At 48.3% G+C, this 21674-nt stretch overlaps 1 protein-coding gene across 1 annotated transcript; it reads left to right on the top strand.

The window, feature by feature from the left end:
- Nucleotides 1-602: 602 nt before the first annotated feature.
- Nucleotides 603-1649, top strand: LOC134353195 (prolactin-releasing peptide receptor-like). Its single transcript, XM_063061214.1, has one exon. It carries the CDS (start codon nucleotides 603-605, stop codon nucleotides 1647-1649), a length of 1047 nt encoding a protein of 348 aa, XP_062917284.1.
- The last annotated feature ends 20025 nt before the right edge of the window (nucleotides 1650-21674 follow it).

Genomic DNA, 21674 nt, shown 5'->3' with positions numbered 1-21674 from the left:
GCCCCATTTAGAAAATAGTCTATGTCTTTATTCCTTCTACCAAAGTGATTGACCACACACTGTATTCCATCTGCCACTTCCTTGCCCGTTCCGTTACTCTGACCAAGTCCTTCTGCAGACTCCCTGTTTCCTCAACAGCCCTACCCGCCCCTCCACCTATCTTTGCACCATCGGGCTGTCCACACCTTCTCTGTCCTTTCCTGGTGACTACAATCTTTGAGCCCATTTGTTTGAATCTCCAGTGCCCCCTCTTCCCTCCTGAGATACGGTGACCAGCCCTGTGTGGGCAGAGCTCATACTGGGCCCCCACTGATGGGGCAAGGAGGCTAATTTCGCTGCTAATTCATCAGTGGGGGGTCAATATTTATGGGCCGTCCCATTGAGCGGCCAAAGCAGTGATGGTCCAAATGGTTCTCCATCCTCATAGAGTCGCACAGCACAGAAGCAGCCCTTCGGCCCACTATCCCCATGCTGACCCGTCTGTTACTGATTCCATTTAGGCTACACTCGACCCGGGACCGGCTCTCCTTGAGTGTTTCTGCAACCTCTTTCCCATGCGCTAGTCACTGAGTGTTGGGCTTTGTCGGCAGGGCGGACGGTGGATGAACCGGGCGACCATGGAGGAGGAGAGCGCGGCCAATGACAGCGCGGCCAACGGCAGCTCGCCGGTGACCTTCCCCGGGACGGACCTGCTGCAGCGGTACAAGCCCTTCTTCATCCTGCTGTACGGCGCGCTGGTGGCCGTGGCCTGCTTGGGCAACGCCTTCCTGATCGGCTGCATCGCGGCGGACAAGAAGCTCCACAACGCCACCAACTTCTTCATCGGCAACCTGTCGGCCGCCGACCTGCTGATGTGCCTGTGCTGTGTGCCCCTCACCCTGTCCTATGCCTTCGAGCCGCGGGGCTGGCTCTACGGCGGCTTCATGTGCCACCTCACCTCGCTGCTGCAGTCCGCCACCGTCTACGTGTCGGTGCTGTCGCTGACGGCCATCGCGGTGGATCGCTACATGCTGGTGGCGCACCCGGTGCGTCGCCGGATCAGGCTCGGAGCCTGCGGCACGGCGGTGGGCGGCATCTGGCTGCTGTCGCTGGCTCTGGCGGCGCCGGCCGCCGCCCACGTCCGCTACCTGGAGCTGCGGCGGGCGGGCAGCGACGTGAACGTGTGCGAGGAGTTCTGGCGGGGCATGGAGCGAGAGAGGCTCGCCTACTCCTGCCTGGTGATGCTGGGCTCGTACGTGGTGCCCCTCGCCGCCGTCACCACCTCCTACTGGGCGATCAGCGTGCGCCTGCGGCGGAGCGGCGTGCCCGAGGCCGGCCGCCAGAACCAGGCGGCGTGGAACCGCAAGAGGCGGAGGGTCTTCGCGCTGCTGGCGGCGTCGGCGGCCACCTTCGCCGCCTGCTGGCTGCCCCTGCAGACCCTGAACCTGGTGCGCGACCTGGACGCCGACTTCCAGATCCTGGACGTGCGCTACCTCAATGTGGCGCAGGTCTCCTGCCACTGGCTGGCCATGAGCTCCTCCTGCTACAACCCTTTCATCTACGCCTCCCTCCACCGCAAGTGCCGGCTGCGTTTCTTCCACCGCCTCCGGCGCTGCCGCTGGCACGGCCGGGCGCCGCCGGCTTCCCGCTCTACCAGCCTGGTGAACTGAGTCCCCGATGCCGGGCTCGGCCGGGCTCCTGGGCAGGTGCTCAGTCCTCCCTTACGTGGTTTTGTCCCCATTCCTGCCCCGTGACCTAACGATTGCCCTGTCCAGAATTCCCCTTGAGTGGTGAGGTGTCCCTCAAAGTGGAGGAGTGCGCAAAAACAGCTTCATTCCAACCCAAAGTCACCTTTAGACCCAAACGGGATTCAAGGAATTTAATGCCCTGATGACCTGATTGACATTAGGACACCCCTGTAGTTGCTGGACTAAACACTAGAGATTCTGCAGACGCTGGGAATCCAAAGCAACACACACACAAAATGCTGGAGAAAACTCTGCAGACCAGGCAGCCTCTGCGGAGAGGAATAATAGACAATAGGTGCAGGAGTAGACCACTCAGCCGTTCGAGCCAGCACCGCCATTCACTGTGATCACGGCTGATCATCCACAATCAGTACCCTGTTCCTGCCTTATCCCCATATCCCTTCATTCCGCTATCTTTAAGAGCTCTATCTAACTCTTTCTTGAAAGAATCCAGAGAATTGGCCTCCACTGCCTTCTGAGGCAGAGCATTCCACAGAACCACAACCCTCTGTGTGAAAAAGTTTTTCCTCAACTCCGTTCTAAATTGTCTACCCCTTATTCTCAAACTGTGGCCTCTGGTTCTGGACTCCCCCAACATCGGGAACCTGCCTCTAGTGTGTCCAATCCCTTAATAATCTTATATGTTTCAATCAGATCCCCTCTCATCCTTCTAAATTCCAGTGGATACAACCCTAGTCGCTCCAATCTTTCAACATATGACAGTCCCGCCATCCTGGGAATTAACCTCATGAAACTACGCTGCACTCCCTCAATAGCAAGAATATCCTTCCTCAAATTTGGAGACCAAAACTGTACACAATACTCCAGGTGTGGTCTCACCAGGGCCCTGTACAGCTGCAGAAGGACCTCTTTGCTCTTATACTCAATTCCCCTTGTTATGAAGGCCAGCATGCCATTAGCTTTCTTCACTGCCTGCTGTACTTGCATGCTTACTTTCAGTGACTGATGAACAAGGACACCTAGATCTCGTTGTACTTCCCCTTTTCCTAACTTGACACCATTCAGATAGTAATCTGCCTTCCTGTTCTTACCACCAAAGTGGGTAACCTCACATTTATCCACATTAAACTGCATCTGCCCACTCACCCAGCCTGTCCAAGTCACCCTGCATTCTCATAACATCCTCCTCACATTTCACACTGTCACCCAGCTTTGTGTCATCGGCAAATTTGCTAATGTTACTTTTAATCCCTTTATCTAAATCATTAATGTATATTGTAAATAGCTGTGATCCCAGCACCGAGCCTTGCGGTACCCCACTAGTAACCGCCTGCCATTCTGATTAATCCCTACTCTTTGTTTCCTGTCTGCCAACCAATTTTCTATCCATGTCAGTACCCTACCCCCAATTCCATTTGCTCTACTTTTGCACACTAAGCTCCTATGTGGGACCTTATCAAAGGCTTTCTGAAAGTCCAGGTACACGACTACATCCACTGGCTTTCCCATGTCCAATTTCATGGTTACATTCTCCAAAAATTCCAGAAGATTAGTCAAGCATGATTTCCCCTTCGTAAATCCATGCTGACTCGGACCTATCCTGCCGCTGAACAGACAGCCAAAGTTTCAGCAGAGACTGTTTTGTCACCTTCCATAGTGGCTGCCCGACTTGCTGAGTTCCTCCAGGAATTTATGTGTGTGTGTGTGTGTGTGTGTGTGTGTGTGTGTGTTGCTCAAGATTTCAGGTACCTGCAGAATCTTCTGATTTTTAATGAGTTACAGGAGCTTATTAATTAACTAACAATACAGTGCGGAGTAGGCTTTCCCGGCCCTTTGAGGCATACCTCCCCAGCAACCCCTGACAAACCCAATTAACCCTATCCTAATGATTGAACAATTTACAATGACCAATTAACCTCCCCGGTATGCTTTTTGGATTGTCGTGCCCAGGGGAAACCCACACATTCCACGGGGAAAGACGGACAGAAACTCCTTTACAGAATGGTGCCAGAATTGAACTCTGAACTCTGGAACATCCTAAGCTATAATAGCATCCTGTGCTACCATGGCATCTAAAGTTTTTCTCTTATTCATTATCGACCCATGCTGGTGATTCTGCTCTTCCTGAACGAGGTCTGGGAGGCCCTGTACTCTGGGTTGCTCTGTCAACAAGTTGGATTGGATTGGGTTACTGTCATCGCGTGTCCAACGTTCAGTGGAAAACTCTTGTTTCTGTCAGATGTGGCCCAAGTGCACAAAGAGAAAGAGAGAGACACTGAAGCAGGTCAACAGGTTATTGACTTTAACAAGAACTGTTGCAGAATTTATTGGCAAAGAAAAACAATAAACGCTAGGCCAACTGGGCTGTTAACTAAAACTCTCAAACTGAAAGTTAACACTAAAACTGAGGCTGGAAGCAATAACTAAGTACCAAATGAATACAACTCCTTTACAGTATCTGTCAAAGTGGTACTCCTTTTTCCTAGATGAGGACGAGGGTAAGCAGGAAGCATAGATGTTGCTGTGCTTTTGGTCAAGCGTCGACAAGACTGGAATGAAAAGAAGGGAGATAAATAGAACCATAATGAAACAACAATTAGCTGGAACGTGCATACTCAAGAGCACCATTGGCGAATCTGTTGCACAGCCCACCTGCGAGGGCACGTAGACCCTGCCTCAGAGTCCATTTATGTGACGGTTTTGTATATCATCCAAACAAATCATGACATGCTTCAGTCCACTGAGGTAATAAAAAGACAGTTACAGTGACTGGGAAAGCATAGTGCAAGGGGATAAGAGTACAAAGACCTCAATGATTGAGTGCAACGTCAGGGTAAGAAAGCAATTTATTGAACTGACATACACAAAATGCTGGAGGAACTCAACAGGTCAGGCAGCATGTATGGAGAGGAATAAACAGTCGACGTTTCAGACAAGAAGGGTTTTGACCCATAAGGTCAACTGTTTATTCATTTCCATTGATGCCGGCTGGCCTGCTGATTTCCTCCGGCATTTTGTGCGTGCTGCTCTGGATTTCCAGCTTCTGCAGAATCTCATGTTTATTATTGAATTGACTGAGCTACCATGATGAGGTTTGGATTTCCTGCTTCTTGATCAACAGGCTCAGGTCTGAATACCGTAGCTGACAAACCACCATTGCCCAATTTATTGACCCAGTCTCCCCTCAGCTCCTCAAGGAGATCAGGGGAGACTGGATCAATAAATTGGGCAATAGTGGCTTATCATTTATAGTATTCAGATCCAGGACTGGAAGTGTAACTGTCCTGAAAGATATTCAGATCCAATATGGTATTCAGATCCAGGACTGGAAGTATAAATGCCCAGTGCTGAAAGACAATTTTGATTTCCTGCTCTCTTTGAACATCCTGATTCAGATTTGGATCTCAGACGAAGGTCATGCAGAGGAACTTCTTAACCCAGGGTGCCAGAGCACATTGCCTAAGAGGTAGAGACTCTCACAACATTGAGGGGTCAGTGAACAACTGAACCCCCAAGTTACATGGACCAAGAGCTGATACATGGGATTAGACTTGGAGTGAGTCTATTATTGGCACGTGTAACAAAACTTTTCTTTGGCCAGACATCCAGAAGATCATGCCATACAAAATTGCATCAAAGTCGTGAAAAGAGAATAGAATACCTGATATCGTGTCACAGTTATAGAATGGTTGGCGTGAACGCTTTCATCATGATGTTGGGGGGAGGAAGCATCTGAGAGAAGAGCAGCCAGTCATTGCGACTGGCCAGCAGATGTGTCAATTCCTGCCACCACCAATGATGGGAGCTCCAAGGCAGGGATTTGAGGCTTGGATGTCATTTGATCCAATCAGGAGTGACCCTGCCTGCCTCTGCGTTGAATTGATGTCTGAGGTAACCTGTGGTCAGCACTTGCCCCTGGACCATTGCATAAGAGTGAGACAGCTCTACAGGGGCGCCTGTTCCAGAAAACCAAGCGGTTGAAAACCCATTCATCTGATTTTGGTTATAAGTCTGATTGTTCATTATTGTCCAAGGCCGGTTCTGGGCCTGCCAAGCTTGGGCCCTGATGAACCCAACTTGTATGTCGGCTGCACATGGGCTACACAGGAGCCAGTCTGGGATCTATGGAACCAGTCAGGCGAGCAGGGGAGAACTTTGGAGGTAAAATGGTGAACTCATCAGGTTCCCAACTGGGATAATTTTGTCAATGGGTCCAACCTGGAGAGAGAAAAGGTCATGGGGAAGAAAGTGGGAGCATGAGACTGATGGGATTGCCTCGAAACTTCGATGGCCGAAATGGCCTCCTATGTTGGAAGGAAATGTGAAATAATACGCAAAATTGATACCCTTTTTCTCAATGTAAACTGCAGAACAAATGCTTATTGTGTGGTTATGTGTATCTGAATGTTTCTTCCCAAGTAACACACACAAAATGCTGGAGGAACTCAGTAGGGCTGACGGCGTCTGTGGAGAGGAATAAAGAGCCGACGCTTTGGGCCAAGACCTAATGAAGGGTCTCCGCCTGAAACATTGGCTCTGTATTCCTCTCCATGCTGAGTTCCCCCAGCGTTTTCTGTGTGTTACTCCGGAATTCCAGTGTCTGCCGAATCGCCTGCGCTTACGTCCCTTCCCGAGTGATGCTGAGTATTGTGCGTAGAATGTGCAATCGCCCTGTGCTCTTTCACCGTAGACTCGTGGAGCAGGAAAGAGAACCCCACTCAGAAGGAACAGAGGGCCTGCAATGCTGGCCAGCCCAAGAGGGGGACCCGGCCTCACCCTAAAAACCTGCTGCTGTCTCTCCTCTGGGACTGACCTACAAGATCTTGCTAGGACACGAGGGCCTGAGTTATAGGGAGAGGTTAGACAGGCTAGGATTTTATTCCTTGGAGCATAGGAAATAGAGGAAGCTATATTTCCCTCTCTAAGAGGTTTCATACACCTGTATAAAATCGCAAGGAGCAGTATTTACTAAACACACTCAATCATTTTTTTCCCATGGAAAAGGATTCAAAAGCGTGAAGGTAACTGGATTAAGGTGAGAGTGGAAAGATTTAAGCACCTGAGTGGTAACTTCTTCACCCCGAGGGTGGTCTGTATATGGAGCAAGATTTAAAAGACCCCTGGGTCAGGTATGTAAATAGGAAAGCTTAACTTACCGCTGGCATTTAAGGTAGCAATGAAGGTTCTCCATCTTTGGCAGTGTTTGGGACTTTCTTCATCAGGTCAGTAGCTTCCTCTCGGATTTCACTACAAGTCCCAGGCAGAGACTCTGAGGAAATACTGTCACACTCGGGTGGAGAAGTATTCTTCATTGCTTTGTTTGACCAGTCAGGGTTGTTAGCCCTGAGCTGAACCCCTGAACCTGGAGGACTGGTAGACCACTCTTAGTCTGGCCTCTACCCTTTGACCTGTGTGGCGTGGGTGACCCTACGAGCCAAAGCATAAAGCCCTGACTCCAGCCAACGTTGAGGGACACGAGACTCCAAAGCATGACAAGGTTGTGGTCCATTTGGAGGATGGATGGGAAAGACTAAGATGAATATGAGTCAAATGCAGGCAAATGGGACGACTTTAGATCGACTCTAGGTCAGTGCAGATGAGTCGGGCCAACGGTTCTGATTCCAGGTTGTATTCATGTACAACCTTATGTCTGCATGACTTGGACCCATCCCAGGACAAATCTGAACGTCACCTTTCATCTGCAAAAATCACAGTACATCAAACGCAACTTCTCTTCTATCTTCCCTGGAATGTTTAATTCCTGGCTCATAGAAACATCAAACCCAACGCAGATTGGGGGACCGCTTCGTCGAGCACCTCCACTCCATCCGCCACAACAGACAGGATCTTCCGGTCGCCACCCACTTCAACTCTGCTTCCCACTCCCATTCAGATATGTCCATACCTGGCCTCCTCTACTGCCATGATGAGGCTAAACTCAGGTTGGAGGAGCAACACCTCATATACCGTCTAGGTAGTCTCCAGCCCCTTGGTATGAACATAGAATTCTCCAACTTCCGGTAATTCCCTCCCCCTCCCTTCCGCTATCCCTATTTCACTCTACACCCTCCCCCAGCTGCCTCATGGTTCCGCCTCCTTCTTCTACCACCCATTATTTTCAGGGCTATGATGTCAATGCTTCCCCTCCCCCACCCCATTGTCTTTCAAATGACTGGTCTTTCAACTGAAGCTACAAGCATTCTTCAAATCCTTCCCCCTCTTTCATTCTTCAGTCCTGATGAAGGGTTCCGGCCCGAAACGTCGACTCATCATTTCTGACTGATGCTGCCGGACCTGCTGAGTTCATCCGGCGTACTGAAAGTACTGCTTTGATCACAGAATCTGCAGGTTATTTTGTGTTTCATAGAAACATTTGAGTCTGTGTGGAAGATGCCGTTGATAGTCACCGGACTCTGTGATTGGCCAGCCAATCTGTCAATCCCTGTCATAACCAATGGTGGGAGCTTGGAGGTGGGGGCGGAGAGTGTTGGCATGTCATGTGATGCACTCCCCTCCAACCAAGGTTGGGTCAGATGCCACGTTAGTATTGGCTCTGATTATCATTCTGAAGGCTGGGGCGGGGGTCACATGTCCTGTCCTGATACAGGGCTTCGGCCCGGAATCGTCGATGATTCCTTTCTTGCCACAGATGCTGCTCAACCTGCTGAGTGCCTCCAGCAGATTGTTTGCCCTCCGTGTGTCCTGACCCGGTGCCTGGTGTGTAGGTAGGAGAGGGGTAAGGTGTAAGGTTAAGCCTCTGGATCATAGCCCTGAAAACAATGGCTAGTAGAAGAAGGAGGCAGAACCATGAGGGAGCTGGGGGAGGGGGCAGAAGGTTTGGGAGGGTGGGGGGGTGAAATGGGGAGGAGTACAAGCTGGCAGGTGATAGGTGAAACCAGGTGAGGTCAAAGGTGGGTGGGATGAAGTAAGAAGCTGGGAGGTGATAGGTGGAAGAGGTAAAGGGCTGAAGAAGGAGGAATCTGATAGGAGAGGAGAGTGGACCATGAGGAGGACAAAAGGCACCAGACGGCAGTCAGGTGAGGAGAAGGGGTGAGAGGGTAACCAGAATACAGAATGGGAGAAGAGACGAGGGGTCATTACAGGAATTCTGCCTTCTGCCCAGTCCTGATGAAGGGTCTCGGCCTGAAATGTTAACTGTTTATTCCCCTCCGTGGATGCTGCCTGACCTGTTGAGTTCCTCTAGCGTTTTGTGTGTGTGTGCGCGCGTGAGTGTGTGTGTGTGTGTGTGTGTGTGTTTGGTGTGAGTGTGTGTGTGTGTGTGTGTTTGGTGTGTGTGTGTGTGCGTGTTTGGTGTGTGTGTGTGTGTGTGTGTGTGTTTGGTGTGTGTGTGTGTGTGTGCGTGTTTGGTGTGAGTGTGTGTTTGGTGTGAGTGTGTGTGTGTGTGTGTGTGTGTGTGTGTGTGTGTTTGGTGTGAGTGTGTGTGTGTGCGCGTGTGAGTGTGTGTGTGTGTTTGGTGTGTGTGTGTGTGGTGTGTGTGTGTGCGCGCGTGTGAGTGTGTGTGTGTGTGTGTGTGTGTGGTGTGTGTGTTTGGTGTGAGTGTGTGTGTGTGTGTGTGTGTGTGTGTGTATGTGCGTGTGTGTGTGCGTGTTTGGTGTGTGTACTGCTCAAGATTTACAGAATCTGCACAATCTCTTGTGTTTGTGACTCCCTGACCAATTTTTCCCAAACGATTTCCTGCTAACTTCCCGCTGAAGGACATTTATACTTGTCAGAGTAGACTTAATTACAATTCATTTGTTTATTTATCAAACTTTATGTTCCCACTTATCTCCCTCCTCGGTATTGGTACTGGTTTATTATTGTCACATGTACCGAGATACAGTGAAAAGCTCCGTCTATCATGTCTTCCAGCTCTACCCCTCCTGCTCCCCTCCCTGGCTCAATCTGTCACTCATCATCAGCACTCCCTTCCCCAACCTCCTGCCTCCTCCACCCTCAGTCCATCAATCATCCCTGGCCCCTCATCTGACCACTCCCCCTCATCCCTCAATACTGCCATCTACCCCCCGTCCACTTTCAGTCCACCAATCATCTCTTGTCTGACCCGTCCCCCTCATCCCTCTGTACTGGCTATCTGCCCCCTCTCCATTCTCAGCCCACAAGTCACCCCTGGCCCCTTGTCTGACCTTTCTCCCTCATCCATCAATTCAGGCCATCCCCCCGCCCCCGCCACCCTCAGTCCACCAATAATCTCTTGTCTGACCCCTCCCCCTCATCCCTCAATACAGGCCATCTCCCCCCTCAGTCCACCAATCATCTCTGGCTCCTGTCTGACCACTCCCCCATCATCCCTCTATACTGGCTGTCTGCCCCCTCTCCATTCTCAGCCCACAAATCACCCCTGGCCCCTTATCTGACCACTCACCCTCATCCCTCTATACTGGCCATCTCCCCCCCCCCCCACAAACCCTCAGTCCACCGATCATCTCTTGTCTGACCACTCCCCATCATCCCTCTATACTGGCCATATTCCCCCACCCCGTCTCTCAGTCTTGATACAGGGTTTCGATCTGAAATATTGACACTTCCTCCCCCTCCACCCTCACTGCCCACAGATGCTCAACTCACTGAGTTCCACCAGCCGGCGTTTTGGGCCAAGACCCTTCATCAGGACTAGAAAGGAAGGAGGCAGAAACCAGAATTACTTCCCCGCCCCCCCCCCACCTTCTCTCTTCTTCAATTTCCCATTCTGGTTGGTTGCTGCAGATTCTTGTGTCCCAGAGAATATTCTGGTTGTGATGTGGAAAATGCAGCCATGTGTAGTGTTAGCAGCCCTCAAGAAGGCTCTCGGCTGTTTACTCCTCTCCATAGACGCTGCCTGGCCTGCTGAGTTCCTCTTGCATGTCTTGCTTTGGAATTCCAGTGTCTGCAGATTATCTTGTGTCCATGGGTAGGGCTGACCTTCCCACAATCCCCAGTGACAAAGAGGTCCATCCTCGGCCAGTGTCCAGTGTACTTACTTCCCAGAGGAAGGAGCCGAGCTCAAAGGGGATCTCTTTAAAGGAGTAAGGTTTTTTTTTTACGCCAGGAGTAAGAGTTATCTGTTTGAAATATTGCGGAATATTGTCAGTCTGAGTTGGTTGCTCGGAAGTTTGGTAGATCGCCGAGCTCGGCAAAATGTTTGCGGCTCCAATTGAGAAGCCATTGTCAGTGCGCTGTTGAGGGCATTGCCTCCTGAGAATTACGTACTCCCCCGGGGTCCGAATGTATGAACCCTGACGGGGTAAAGAGAAACAACGACGTCATCAATCGACAAATCTCCAGTAACCTCGGGATCTGGACCGCGAAGCAATTTCTCCCGATGGACCTGGCTCGAACCTAGCCGTGCAGAGTCTTCTCCTGCTAAACTGTTCACGCCGCTTTTGAATCAGTCAACCAGGTCGCGGCGCCCAATCCACGTCCTCTCGGACCCCAGAGGATTACATAAACCAGCACTCTAGGGAGACAAGACCCTCAACTGCGCGCTGATGATGGCTTCTCGATGGGAGCCGAAACGTCTGCAAGCTCGGCGAACAACTAAACTTTCAAAGGGGGTATCTGTAGCATGCTACCAGACACAATCGTGGTGTTCTTCAGGGACATGGATATGCAGGGCCTAGAGGGATGAGATTAATTTCTTCCTGCTCAGTGTAGATATTCTGTGCCAAAGTTCCTGCTCCTGCACTGTCCTTTTTCATGTTCTATGTCTCTGAGCCTAGGTTGGAATGGGGAGAGTCCTGGCTATGTCTGGGATTCTCCAGCGGAGAGTTACAAGGAGAAGGAATTCTGGTCCAGACCTAGTGGTACATCAGCAGGGGATTATGGGAGTGAAGTGATGCATTCTGCTCACAGGGAGCCAGTGGGAGAGGGAGCACTGGTTCATCAGCCGCCCACTGTTAATTCAGTCAGAAAATGCAGTACTCAGCAGGTCAGGCAGCATCTGTGGTGACAGAGTCAGAGTTAATTCTATTTTATTGAGTGATACAGCGCAGAGCTAGCCCTCTCTGTCCTTCGAGCCATGCCGGCCCAGTAACCCCATAACTCCCATGAGCCCTAATGCTGAGGTGAGCGGTCCCGGGTTCAAATCCGGCCAGCTCCCTTGCACGCTTTCCATCCGTGCTGGGTTGAGCGTCGAGCTAGTGACTTGGCCTCATAAGAAACAGATAAATGCTAAAAGAAACGGCAAGGTTGCCGCCCAATGTGCCACGAGGCGCGGAGGGGAACCCAAAGTATATCTGTGCACCATGGGAAGTAACCAGAGCTCCAGGGGAAAACCCACATATCCCATGGGAGGGATGCACAGAAATTCCATAAGACCATGAGATAAATTCCTTTGCACAACGGCCCTGAATTGAACTCGGAACCCCGGAACGCCCCGAGCTGTAAGAGTGTCGCGCTACCATGGCGCCCACTAATGTTAACCCTTCGGTGCCCAAGGAAAAGCATGCTCAAGATGAGCTTTGATACCTCCTAGAGGACACTCGGTGGATTAGACTGACGAGTGGGAGGAGGAGAAAAAGATGTTGTCAGAAAGCGGAATTAGAGATAAAAGCGTAGACCGGACCTGTCTGAGGCTGAGGTTTATCGGACCACTTCACCCCTCCAGGACGGTCTCTGCTGTCGCCGCGTGTTTGTTGCATTACTGCTGATATTTATCAATGCGTTTGTAATGTGTTACGCTCTGCGACTTGTACATTACCTTGTTCTGTGGCTGTTCCAATAAAGACTTTGAAACTGGCCTTTGCTTCAATGGGTTCTTCTGCTCCCGCCCCACTCCCATGTTGATGGTTTTGTGGCCAAGTTTGCGGACGATATGAAGGTAAGTGGATGGGCAGGTAGTGTTGAGAAGGACTTCGACAGATTAGGGGAATGGGCAAAGAAGTGGCAGATGGAATACGGTGTTGGGAATTGTACGGTCATGCACTTTCAAAGAAGAAAAAATGTGTAGTCTATTTTCTAAGTGGAAGAAAATTCAAACATCAGAGATGCAAGGAGACATTGCGCAGGGTTCCCTAAAAGTTAATTTGCAGGTTGAGCTGGGAGTGAGGAAGGCAAATGCAAGTTTAGCATTCATTTCAAGAGGACTAGAATATAAAAGTAAGGATGTAATGTTGAGGCTTGAGAAGGCACTGGTGGGACCTCACTTGGAGAATTGTGAGCAGTTTTGGGCCCCTTATGTGAGGAATGTTACGTAAACGGCAATAATGAATATCAATCAGGACAGGTTATATAAAAACAACCAAACATTTATTGAACATGTATAAGCGATAAGGGAAAAAAACAAACGAAAACTTTAACCGGAAGTTAACAGATATGCAGCCGTTCACCAACTTGCCACTCGGCTCTGGTTCTTAAAGCGTTAAATGCAAAAACAGTTCTTAAAGCGATACAGTCAGATATAGTTCTTAGAGCGATAACTTCGAAAGTCCAACAGATTTACACATTCAATTGGGGGAGACTTCTCTGGAGAAGGAGTTCTTCACAGACGCAACTTTACTGTTGGTTCTGTCCACAGGATTCACGATGCGGAAAATAAACAGTTTAAATCGACTGACCTTAAATTCCTTTTGGAGAGAGAGCACCTTTTTGCATGAACTCCTTGCTCTTTCTGGCAAGAGTTATCTTGATGCAGGGACTCCTCCAACGAAGACTCAATAAGGTCGATTGTTTATTAAACTGCCAAACGATGCCGACTTCTCTCAATCCTTCAATAAATTCTTCACTCTCCCTTCAACTGTTGGAATTGAGGAAAGTGGCACATCCAGCCACAAATTTCCAGTCCAAATAATATGGAATCTTTCAACAGAACGCACAACCGTTTTAAAAATGAAACTGTGTCACAAAAACAAACACAACAGAAATGGAGACACAACACGTTCTACCTGGAAATCTACAAACTTAAAAACCCTACTGCATCACCTGAGTGGACCCTTATATAGTCACTGGTTTTGTCATCATGTGACCTCACATCGGCAGGAAAATCACATCAGGTGACCTCCAAAAGACATCATTCTCACTAAAAAAAAACAGATCTCCTTGAGCATGTAACAGGAAGGATGTGCTGATGTTGGAGAGGGTTCAAAGGAAGCTCATGGATCTAGGACCAGTGGACACAGCTTCAGAATAGGGAGGCGTCCTTTTAACATGGAGATGAGCAAGAATCTCTTTAGCCAGAGAGTGGAGAACCTGTGAAATTCATTACCACAGGCGGCAGTGGAGGCCAAGTCCTTATGTATATTTAAGGCAGACGTTGATAGGTTCTTGATTGGTCAGGGCATGAAGGGTTATGGGGAGAAGGCAGGAGACTGGGACTGAGAGGGAAAATGGATCAGCCATGTTGAAATGAGGGAGCAGACTCGATGGGCCAAATGGCCTAATTCTGCTCTTATATCTTATGGTCTTATAAGAGAGTCTAATTTTCTCCTCAAAATCCATCCCTTGACTTTAGTGTGATCTGGTCCTTGGGAGATAGTGGGCGTCTCAATCTCCTTTAAAGTACAGAGTCATACAGAAGATACGGAATGGAATCAGGCCCTTCAGACTGTGCCAGCCATCTGTCACCCATCTGTAAGAATCCATCGTAATCTTGCTTTATTGTTTTCCCCTTATACCTATCAACCACGACCCCCCCCCTCAGATTCTACCCCTCCCTAGGGGCAATTGAACCACCAACCCTTGCATCTTTGGATTGTGGGAGGAAACCAGAGCACCCGGGGAAATCAACATGGTCGCGGGGAGACTGGAAAACTCCACACCCTCTACACAGCAGGGGCAATTGACCCGCCAACCCATCCGTCTTTGGGATGTGGCAGGAAACCAGAGCACCCAGAGGAAACCAACACGGTCACAGGGAGAAGGTGCATACCCCTCACGCAGACAGAGCCAGCAGTCAGCATTGAACCCAGGTCTCGAGTGCTCTGAGGCAGGAGTGCTACCAGCTGCAGCTCTGTGCCACTTGTATTATGAATATTCGTTTGAAGGATTTTAATGAGGATGGTGGTTATTGGCCATCACTACATTGGGGAAGTGTTTAAGAGGTAAGCAGCCAGTGGAATGGACCACAGTTGGCCTCAGGACCCAGTGGAAGGGAGAAAGGGACATTGACATTTACCTTATGGGAGGCCTAGTGGGCAGTGCCTTCTCGTGGGAGTCTCAATGCGAAGCTACACGCAGTTCAGCTGCGACCAGATCTGTGCTGGGTCTCCAAAAGTGCATCACACAACCATGTAGATGTGAAATAAGTTTCCTTTTTTTCTTCTTACCTGCCCCGCTGTGAAGTGTTTGTGAGGTTGTTGCCTTGGAAAGGGGCTATTAGAGACCCTTAGGTAAAGCTATAGATTCATTTAGCGGGGAAGCAAGACTTTCGGTCCATCAAACCTCCACTGTTCGCCAACCATCATTTGTATTAATCAGAGGTTATTCTCCCCACATCCATATCAGAAATACATCAGACCCAGGTTATTTCTTCAGAAATGTTCCTGGGTGTCAATATCTCTGCTGGTCTGTCCTGAACCCAAGATATTGGTGCAACCATGGAGGGAGTACGCCAGCGGCTATATTTCATTAGGAGTTTGAAGAGATTCGGCATGTCACTAAACACTCTAGAAAATTTCTACAGATATATACCATGGAGAGCATTCTAACTGGTTGCATCACTGTCTGGTATGGGGTGGTGGGGGGGCTATTACGCAGGTCTGGAGAAAGCTGTCAAGGGCTGCAAGCTCAGACAGATCCATCATTGGCACCAGTTTCCCCAACATTGAAGACATCTTCATCATTGGCACTAGCTTCACCAACATTGAAGACACCTTCATCATTGGCACCAGTTTCCCCAACATTGAAGACAGCTTCATCATTGGCACCAGTTTCCCCAACATTGAAGACATCTTCATCATTGGCACCAGTTTCCCCAACATTGAAGACAGCTTCATCATTGGCACTAGCTTCCCCACCATTGAAGACATCTTCATCATTGGCACTAGCTTCACCAACATTGAAGACATCTTCATCATTGGCACCAGTTTCCCCAACATTGAAGACAGCTCCATCATTGGCACCAGCTTCCCCACCATTGAAGACATCTTCATCATTGGCACTAGCTACCCCAACATAGAAGACAGCTCCATCATTGGCACCAGCTTCCCCAACATTGAAGACATCTTCATCATTGGCACTCAGCTTCCCCAACATTGAAGACATCTTCATCATTGGCACTAGCTTCCCCAACGTTGAAGATAGTTCCATCGTTGGCACCAGTTTCCCCAACATTGAAGACAGCTTCATCATTGGCACCAGTTTCCCCAACATTGAAGACATCTTCATCATTGGCACTCAGCTTCCCCAACATTGAAGACATCTTCATCATTGGCACTAGCTTCCCCAACGTTGAAGATAGCCCCATCGTTGGCAATAGCTTCCCCAACATTGAAGACATCTTCATCATTGGCACTAGCTTCCCCAACGTTGAAGATAGCTCCATCGTTGGCAATAGCTTCCCCATCATTGAAGACAGCTCCATCATTGGCACGAGCTTCCCCAATGTTGAAGACAGCTCCATCACTGGTAGTAGCCTCCCCAACATTGAAGACATCTTCAGAACATGGTGCCTTAAAAAGGCGGCATCCATCATTAAGGTCCCCCACCACCCAGGACATGCCCTCTTCTCATTGCTACCATCAGGAAGGAGGTACAGGAGCCTGAAGGCACACACTCAGCGATTCAGGAACAGCTTCATCTCCACCACCATCAAATTTCTGAACGGACATTGAACCTATGAACACCACGTCACTATCTTTGCTCTCTTTTTGCACCACTTATTTATTTAAATGTTTATATTTTTTTTATTGTAATTTATAGCATTTTTTATATATTGCACTGTACTGCTGCTGCAGAGCAACAAATTTCATGACCTAAGTCAATGACATTAAATCTGATTCTGATTCTGCATGATGAAGCCGGTGACCTTTCTACTTGATTGCTGTTGAAGAGTAATTTGTCGTTCTTAAAAAAAAGTATTTAGTTTGTTTAAAATTGTTCAGTAGCACTGTCAAACAGAAATGTATCTAAATATATAACTCCATGTTATTTATAGCTGCAGGATTTAAATCCTGGAACTCCTGTCCCACCAGTACTGGAAAGCACCTTTGCTACAAGGAATCATACCAGTTCCAGAAGGCAGCTCACCAACGTCTTCTCAGGGGGGCAATTAAGGGCTGTAATGCCCACTGTTTATGAATTAATTAAAATTTTCACCCTTAAAATTCCTCTCCTTCAGGTATTGGCAGTGGTCCCAATACTCCATGGGAAAAGATGGTCATAGAGCCCTGTGGAAGTTGGGGGGGGGGAGGTTAAGTCCTATCCTTGGGCTCTGATTGGCTATTGTTACCAGGATTTTCCCCTGAGCAGAGAGGCACAGCGAGAATCTGTATTTACGAACAAGTAACTTTTATTGTCTCAACTATTTGTCAAAGCACATGGGTTCACAAACTAACTTCCTGTGTGCACGCCCGCTAGGATTCCCTGACCCCTCCATGAACCCAGGGAAGGACTTTATGCTGGCCAGGCGTTCCTCGCGATCCCCATCTCCAAGTGTCGGTGGGCTTTTCTACACACACGATGGTTGGTCACTGGAGAGATGTCGCTGCTTTGCATTCAAGGCTCCTTAATTTTTAAAACACTTCATATCAGTTTAAGTGGTGCTTTTCCATCCCGTTGGCTCGGGGTCAACTGATCTACCTGGGTCACCTTATTGGCTGTAGTCTGGGGCCACAACCAGCATTGTTTTATGGCCTTTTCCCTCAGCCTTATGCCTTTAGTTCTTTTTTACTCTGCCTGGTTCAAACCAGGTGACCCAAACAGTGCGCCTCCTCCTGCAAGCCTGCCACTTTACATAATAAATAGCTACTTGTCTGAGAATGGTCTCAGGTTTGGCAGGTCACATTCCATTGCAACACGGACAAAATGATTGAGGAACTCAGCAGGCCAGGCAGCATCTATGGAAAAGAGTAAATAGTTGATGTTTTGAGGGGGACCCTTCATCAGGACCATTGCTCTGATTAAATTATCCCAGAACAAGAATCAGTTCAAACAGTTCACAAAATGGAGGCTGCAAGGACAATCTCACAAAATGGCCGCCGTCATTCCTGTTCCCTGATCGTGGTTCTGGCCAACACTACCTATCACATCAATCCATTATCCATATTTTGGCTCAGCTCCTTAAGAAGACTCACATTCTTATTTTAATTTCCATGGGATAGGGATGTTTCAAAGTGTTTTTTCAGCTAAATGAACTACTCTACAGTCCCTGTTGTAACAGGTAGCCAATTTGCATACGGGAAAATCTCACTAATAGCTCACTGATCTGTCATAGTTTTACACAGTTTGTCTTCTTTTGTACATTGATTGTCTAGCAGTCTTTGCGTTTGTATTGTTTTTCATTGATACCGTTGTATTTACAGTGCCGTGCAAAAGTCTTGTGCGTGTACAGTGGTTTTAGAAAGTTTGTGAACCTTGGAGAATCTTCTCTGTTTCTGCATAAGTATGACCTAAAATGTGATCAGATTTTCATGTAAGTCCTAAAACTAGATAAATAGAACCCAATTAAATAAATAACACAAAAAAAACCATTATACTTGTTTGTTATTCATTGAGAAAAATTATCGAATATTGCATGAATGAAAGGACTTACTTTCTGCCTATTACACCGCTGGTGTTCAGGGCTTCCTTCATCGTGTCAGTAGCTTCCTCTCGGTTTTCACTACTGTCAGTCATGCAAGTCCCGGGTGGAGACTCAGGAATACCGTCACACTCAGATGTAAAAGGATTCTTCATTGCTGTTTCTGTAACAATTTTGTTTGACCAGTCAGGGTTGTTAGCCCAGAGCCGAACTCCTCAAACCTGGAGGATCGGTGGACCACTCTTAGTCCGGCCTCTACCCTTTGACCTGTTTGGCATGGGTGACCCTACCAAGAGCCAAAGCATAAAGCCCTGACCCCAGCCAACATAGCTCACTGAGTCATCGAGGAACACAAGCCTCCAAATCCTACAACAAGGTTGTGGTCCCCTTGGAGGCAATGAAAGTACAGCCAGTGACCACTGACATCAGGATGAAATGGAAAAGTAAAACAATAGAACTTTTCCCTGATCTAATGGTGGTAGAGGCCTGGAACTCAAGGCCTGGAGGGGTGTTGGGGCAGAAACTCTCAATACGTTTAAGTGGCGTGTGGAGATGTGACTGAGGAGCTGTGGTCTGCAGGGCCAGGGTCCAAGAGCTCTATGTCAACTGGCACAGACAAAATGTGACACAGATGTACTAGGATTCTGTATTCTGACTAGGGTCACCTGGACAGTATTTGCTGAACCGACAGAGCTCAAGCTCTCTGTGTGAGAGAATATCACTGTCAGAACTTGGGATCAAGAACAGCCAATGGCTTTCAGCATCTCAGTGAAAGAACAACCAATCACTGTGGACATCTAAGTGAAGAGGCAACCAATCACTCTCCAAATTTGGGTGCAGTAACAGCCAATGAATTTGGGAGTCTAGGTGAAGGAACAGCCAATGTCCACGTGTATTTGAGTGAAGGAACAACCAATCATGGTGGGCATCTAGGTAAATGAACAACCAACGGCCTTGAGTAGAGAGGTGAATGAACAGCCAATGGCCTTGGATATCTGTGTGAAGGAACAACCAGTCACTGTGCATATCTGTAGAAAGGAGCCAATCGCCATGGTTATCGGGATGAATGAACAACCAATAGCCATGGGCAATAGATGGAGGAACAACCAATTACCATGCCTAATTTGGTGAGGTACAGATAGACAGTGCTGGGAGTTTGGAACCAGAGTCTGCTGGACATTTGGATAAAGCGAAGGACAAAAGAACATTAACAATGTCATCAACATTTACAGTGAGTTATTTAGTGCTGTACTGATATATAACCTGCTGGCCTGTTTGTCATTTTTATGAATTTCCAACTCCAAATCTTGAAGCTGAAATATCTGAACTTGGCAGGCGATCTCCGCATTTCTTGGCACATTATCCTTCCTTGTGGAGCTGACTGTGACAGGGGAAAAAAAACTTCCACTTTCTCCCCAATTTCCGAGCTCCCCCGAGTCCAACCGCCTTGCTGTAAAACTCTCGGCTGGACTTTCATATCTATCACGTCCACTTTCCCGTTTCACTTGCCTTGCGGATTGCCTCCCAACTTAAAGGGGTTGAGAAAGGTAGGATTTTTATCCAAAGCAGAATCATTGAACAGTTTCTTCTGGCTGTAAAGGGGCTGAAGGTGTTAAACTATGAAGACTGGTTTCACAAATAGCAAGGAACATACATTGCTGTCTTCCAGACTCAACAATAAGTTCAAGCAGCTCCTATTTCCAGTGTCTGCTGGTGTTTATCTTCTGTAATTTCTAGACGTCTTCTCCTCCAATGTACATCTCCAACAGATTTAACTATTGTTGTTCATTAGCATTTACTGCCTCCCTATCCCCTTCTCCCATGTAGCCTCTCGCTCTTTCCACATTATTGAAGACCTTCAGACCGGCAAGAGATGGGGAGGAATTTCTTTAGCCAGAGGGCAGTGAGTCTACAGATTTAGAGGTGTTGCCATGCGTTCTTCCTAATTGCCCTTACGAGCTGGGCCCGCTGAAACGATAACACCAAGAAGTTAGTGACCCTCTCCACCTCCGATGAGGAACCCCTCTGCCGGTGGGTAAAAGTTAGAGAAGATTGGAAGTGGGTAACATCAGGCTCAGGGATTGCTTTTACCCCGCCATTAAATTGACTATTAAATAGTTCCCTAGTATGATAAGATAGACTCTTGACCTCACAATCCACCTCATTACGATCTTACACCTCAATATTTTCCGGCACTGCACTTCCTCTGTAGCTTGAACCAGAGCTGATCTCCTGACTTGATCGTCACCATAGCTTGTCACACCAGGCAGCCAGCCACTCTAGTGTTGTTTGGTTGATGTTGACCAGTTCAGTGCCAACTGAATCGCCCTTTCGCCACACTCACAGGATTCGCTGGTCTTTAAACCCCACCTCACTGTATCGTCTCCCTGATATGAACCAAACACCAGCAAATAGGTCTTGCTTGCTGAACATTCCCAGGTGGTAGGGTATGTCTCTACCAAAGGAGGTGTAAGGTGCTCCTTCACTCCACTAGCCTGCAGGTCACCCTCGGGCAAGGTGTAGCACCTACTTAGCCCCCCCCCCGATCAGAGTCACGTGAACCCATGAGAGCAGGTGGTGGAAGGTAGTACGAGCAGCTGGTCCTGGTTACGTGACCACTAATGCCAGGCGGACAATCTCTGAAGAGTATTGATAATGGCTGGGGTCACCCGTCTTGTAAAGACACTGCCCAGAAGAAGGCGATGGCAAACCACTTTTTTTTAAAGATTTGCCAAGAACAATGATGGTCGTGGAAAGACCATGATCGCCCACCTCATACGACATGGCACATAATGAATTAATGGATGATAACCATTTAGTAAGTTCGGTCAAAGGTCCTGCGTCACTCCATAACTCTGAGATATTCTCTCTGATTGTTCTTGCTCCACTCCTTGATCCCATTCTTTCTCTCCCTGTCCAGTCCCTTTCCACTTTACCACTGTGACCATCTATTGCAAGAGTGAATGGTCTGGGACCAACTTTACTGAATTCAAGGTCAAGGCAGATGCGAGATGGACTATCAGATTCTATTCTTTACAGCTTATACATCATGATTTCTGTTATGAGGAAGTGTAACAGAAGACATTGGTTTCGAATAAGCATATTAGTCATTTATTTGCAAACAGTAAAACATTACATCAATCATCTAAGTCACCCCAAGTTACACAACCACAAAACTACACATTCAACAAATGAATACTTAGCTAAGTGAGCGTATGGACCCTCCTACACCTGAGGCACCATTTTCTGATGGTTTTTCAGCATTGGTCGTGATCTCAATGCGAAGGTGAGCCCCTGGAGACAAAGGCAAG

This window comes from Mobula hypostoma, chromosome 10 (assembly GCF_963921235.1).
Source record: "Mobula hypostoma chromosome 10, sMobHyp1.1, whole genome shotgun sequence".
NCBI lineage: Eukaryota > Metazoa > Chordata > Chondrichthyes > Myliobatiformes > Myliobatidae > Mobula > Mobula hypostoma.
The sequence above is the reverse complement of the archived record's forward strand: the minus strand, read 5'-3'. Positions and strand labels throughout refer to the sequence as shown.

Bases quoted from the DNA above. Each gene is read 5' to 3' on its own strand.
- LOC134353195 (XM_063061214.1), top strand. From the start codon at position 603: ATGAACCGGGCGACCATGGAGGAGGAGAGCGCGGCCAATGACAGCGCG.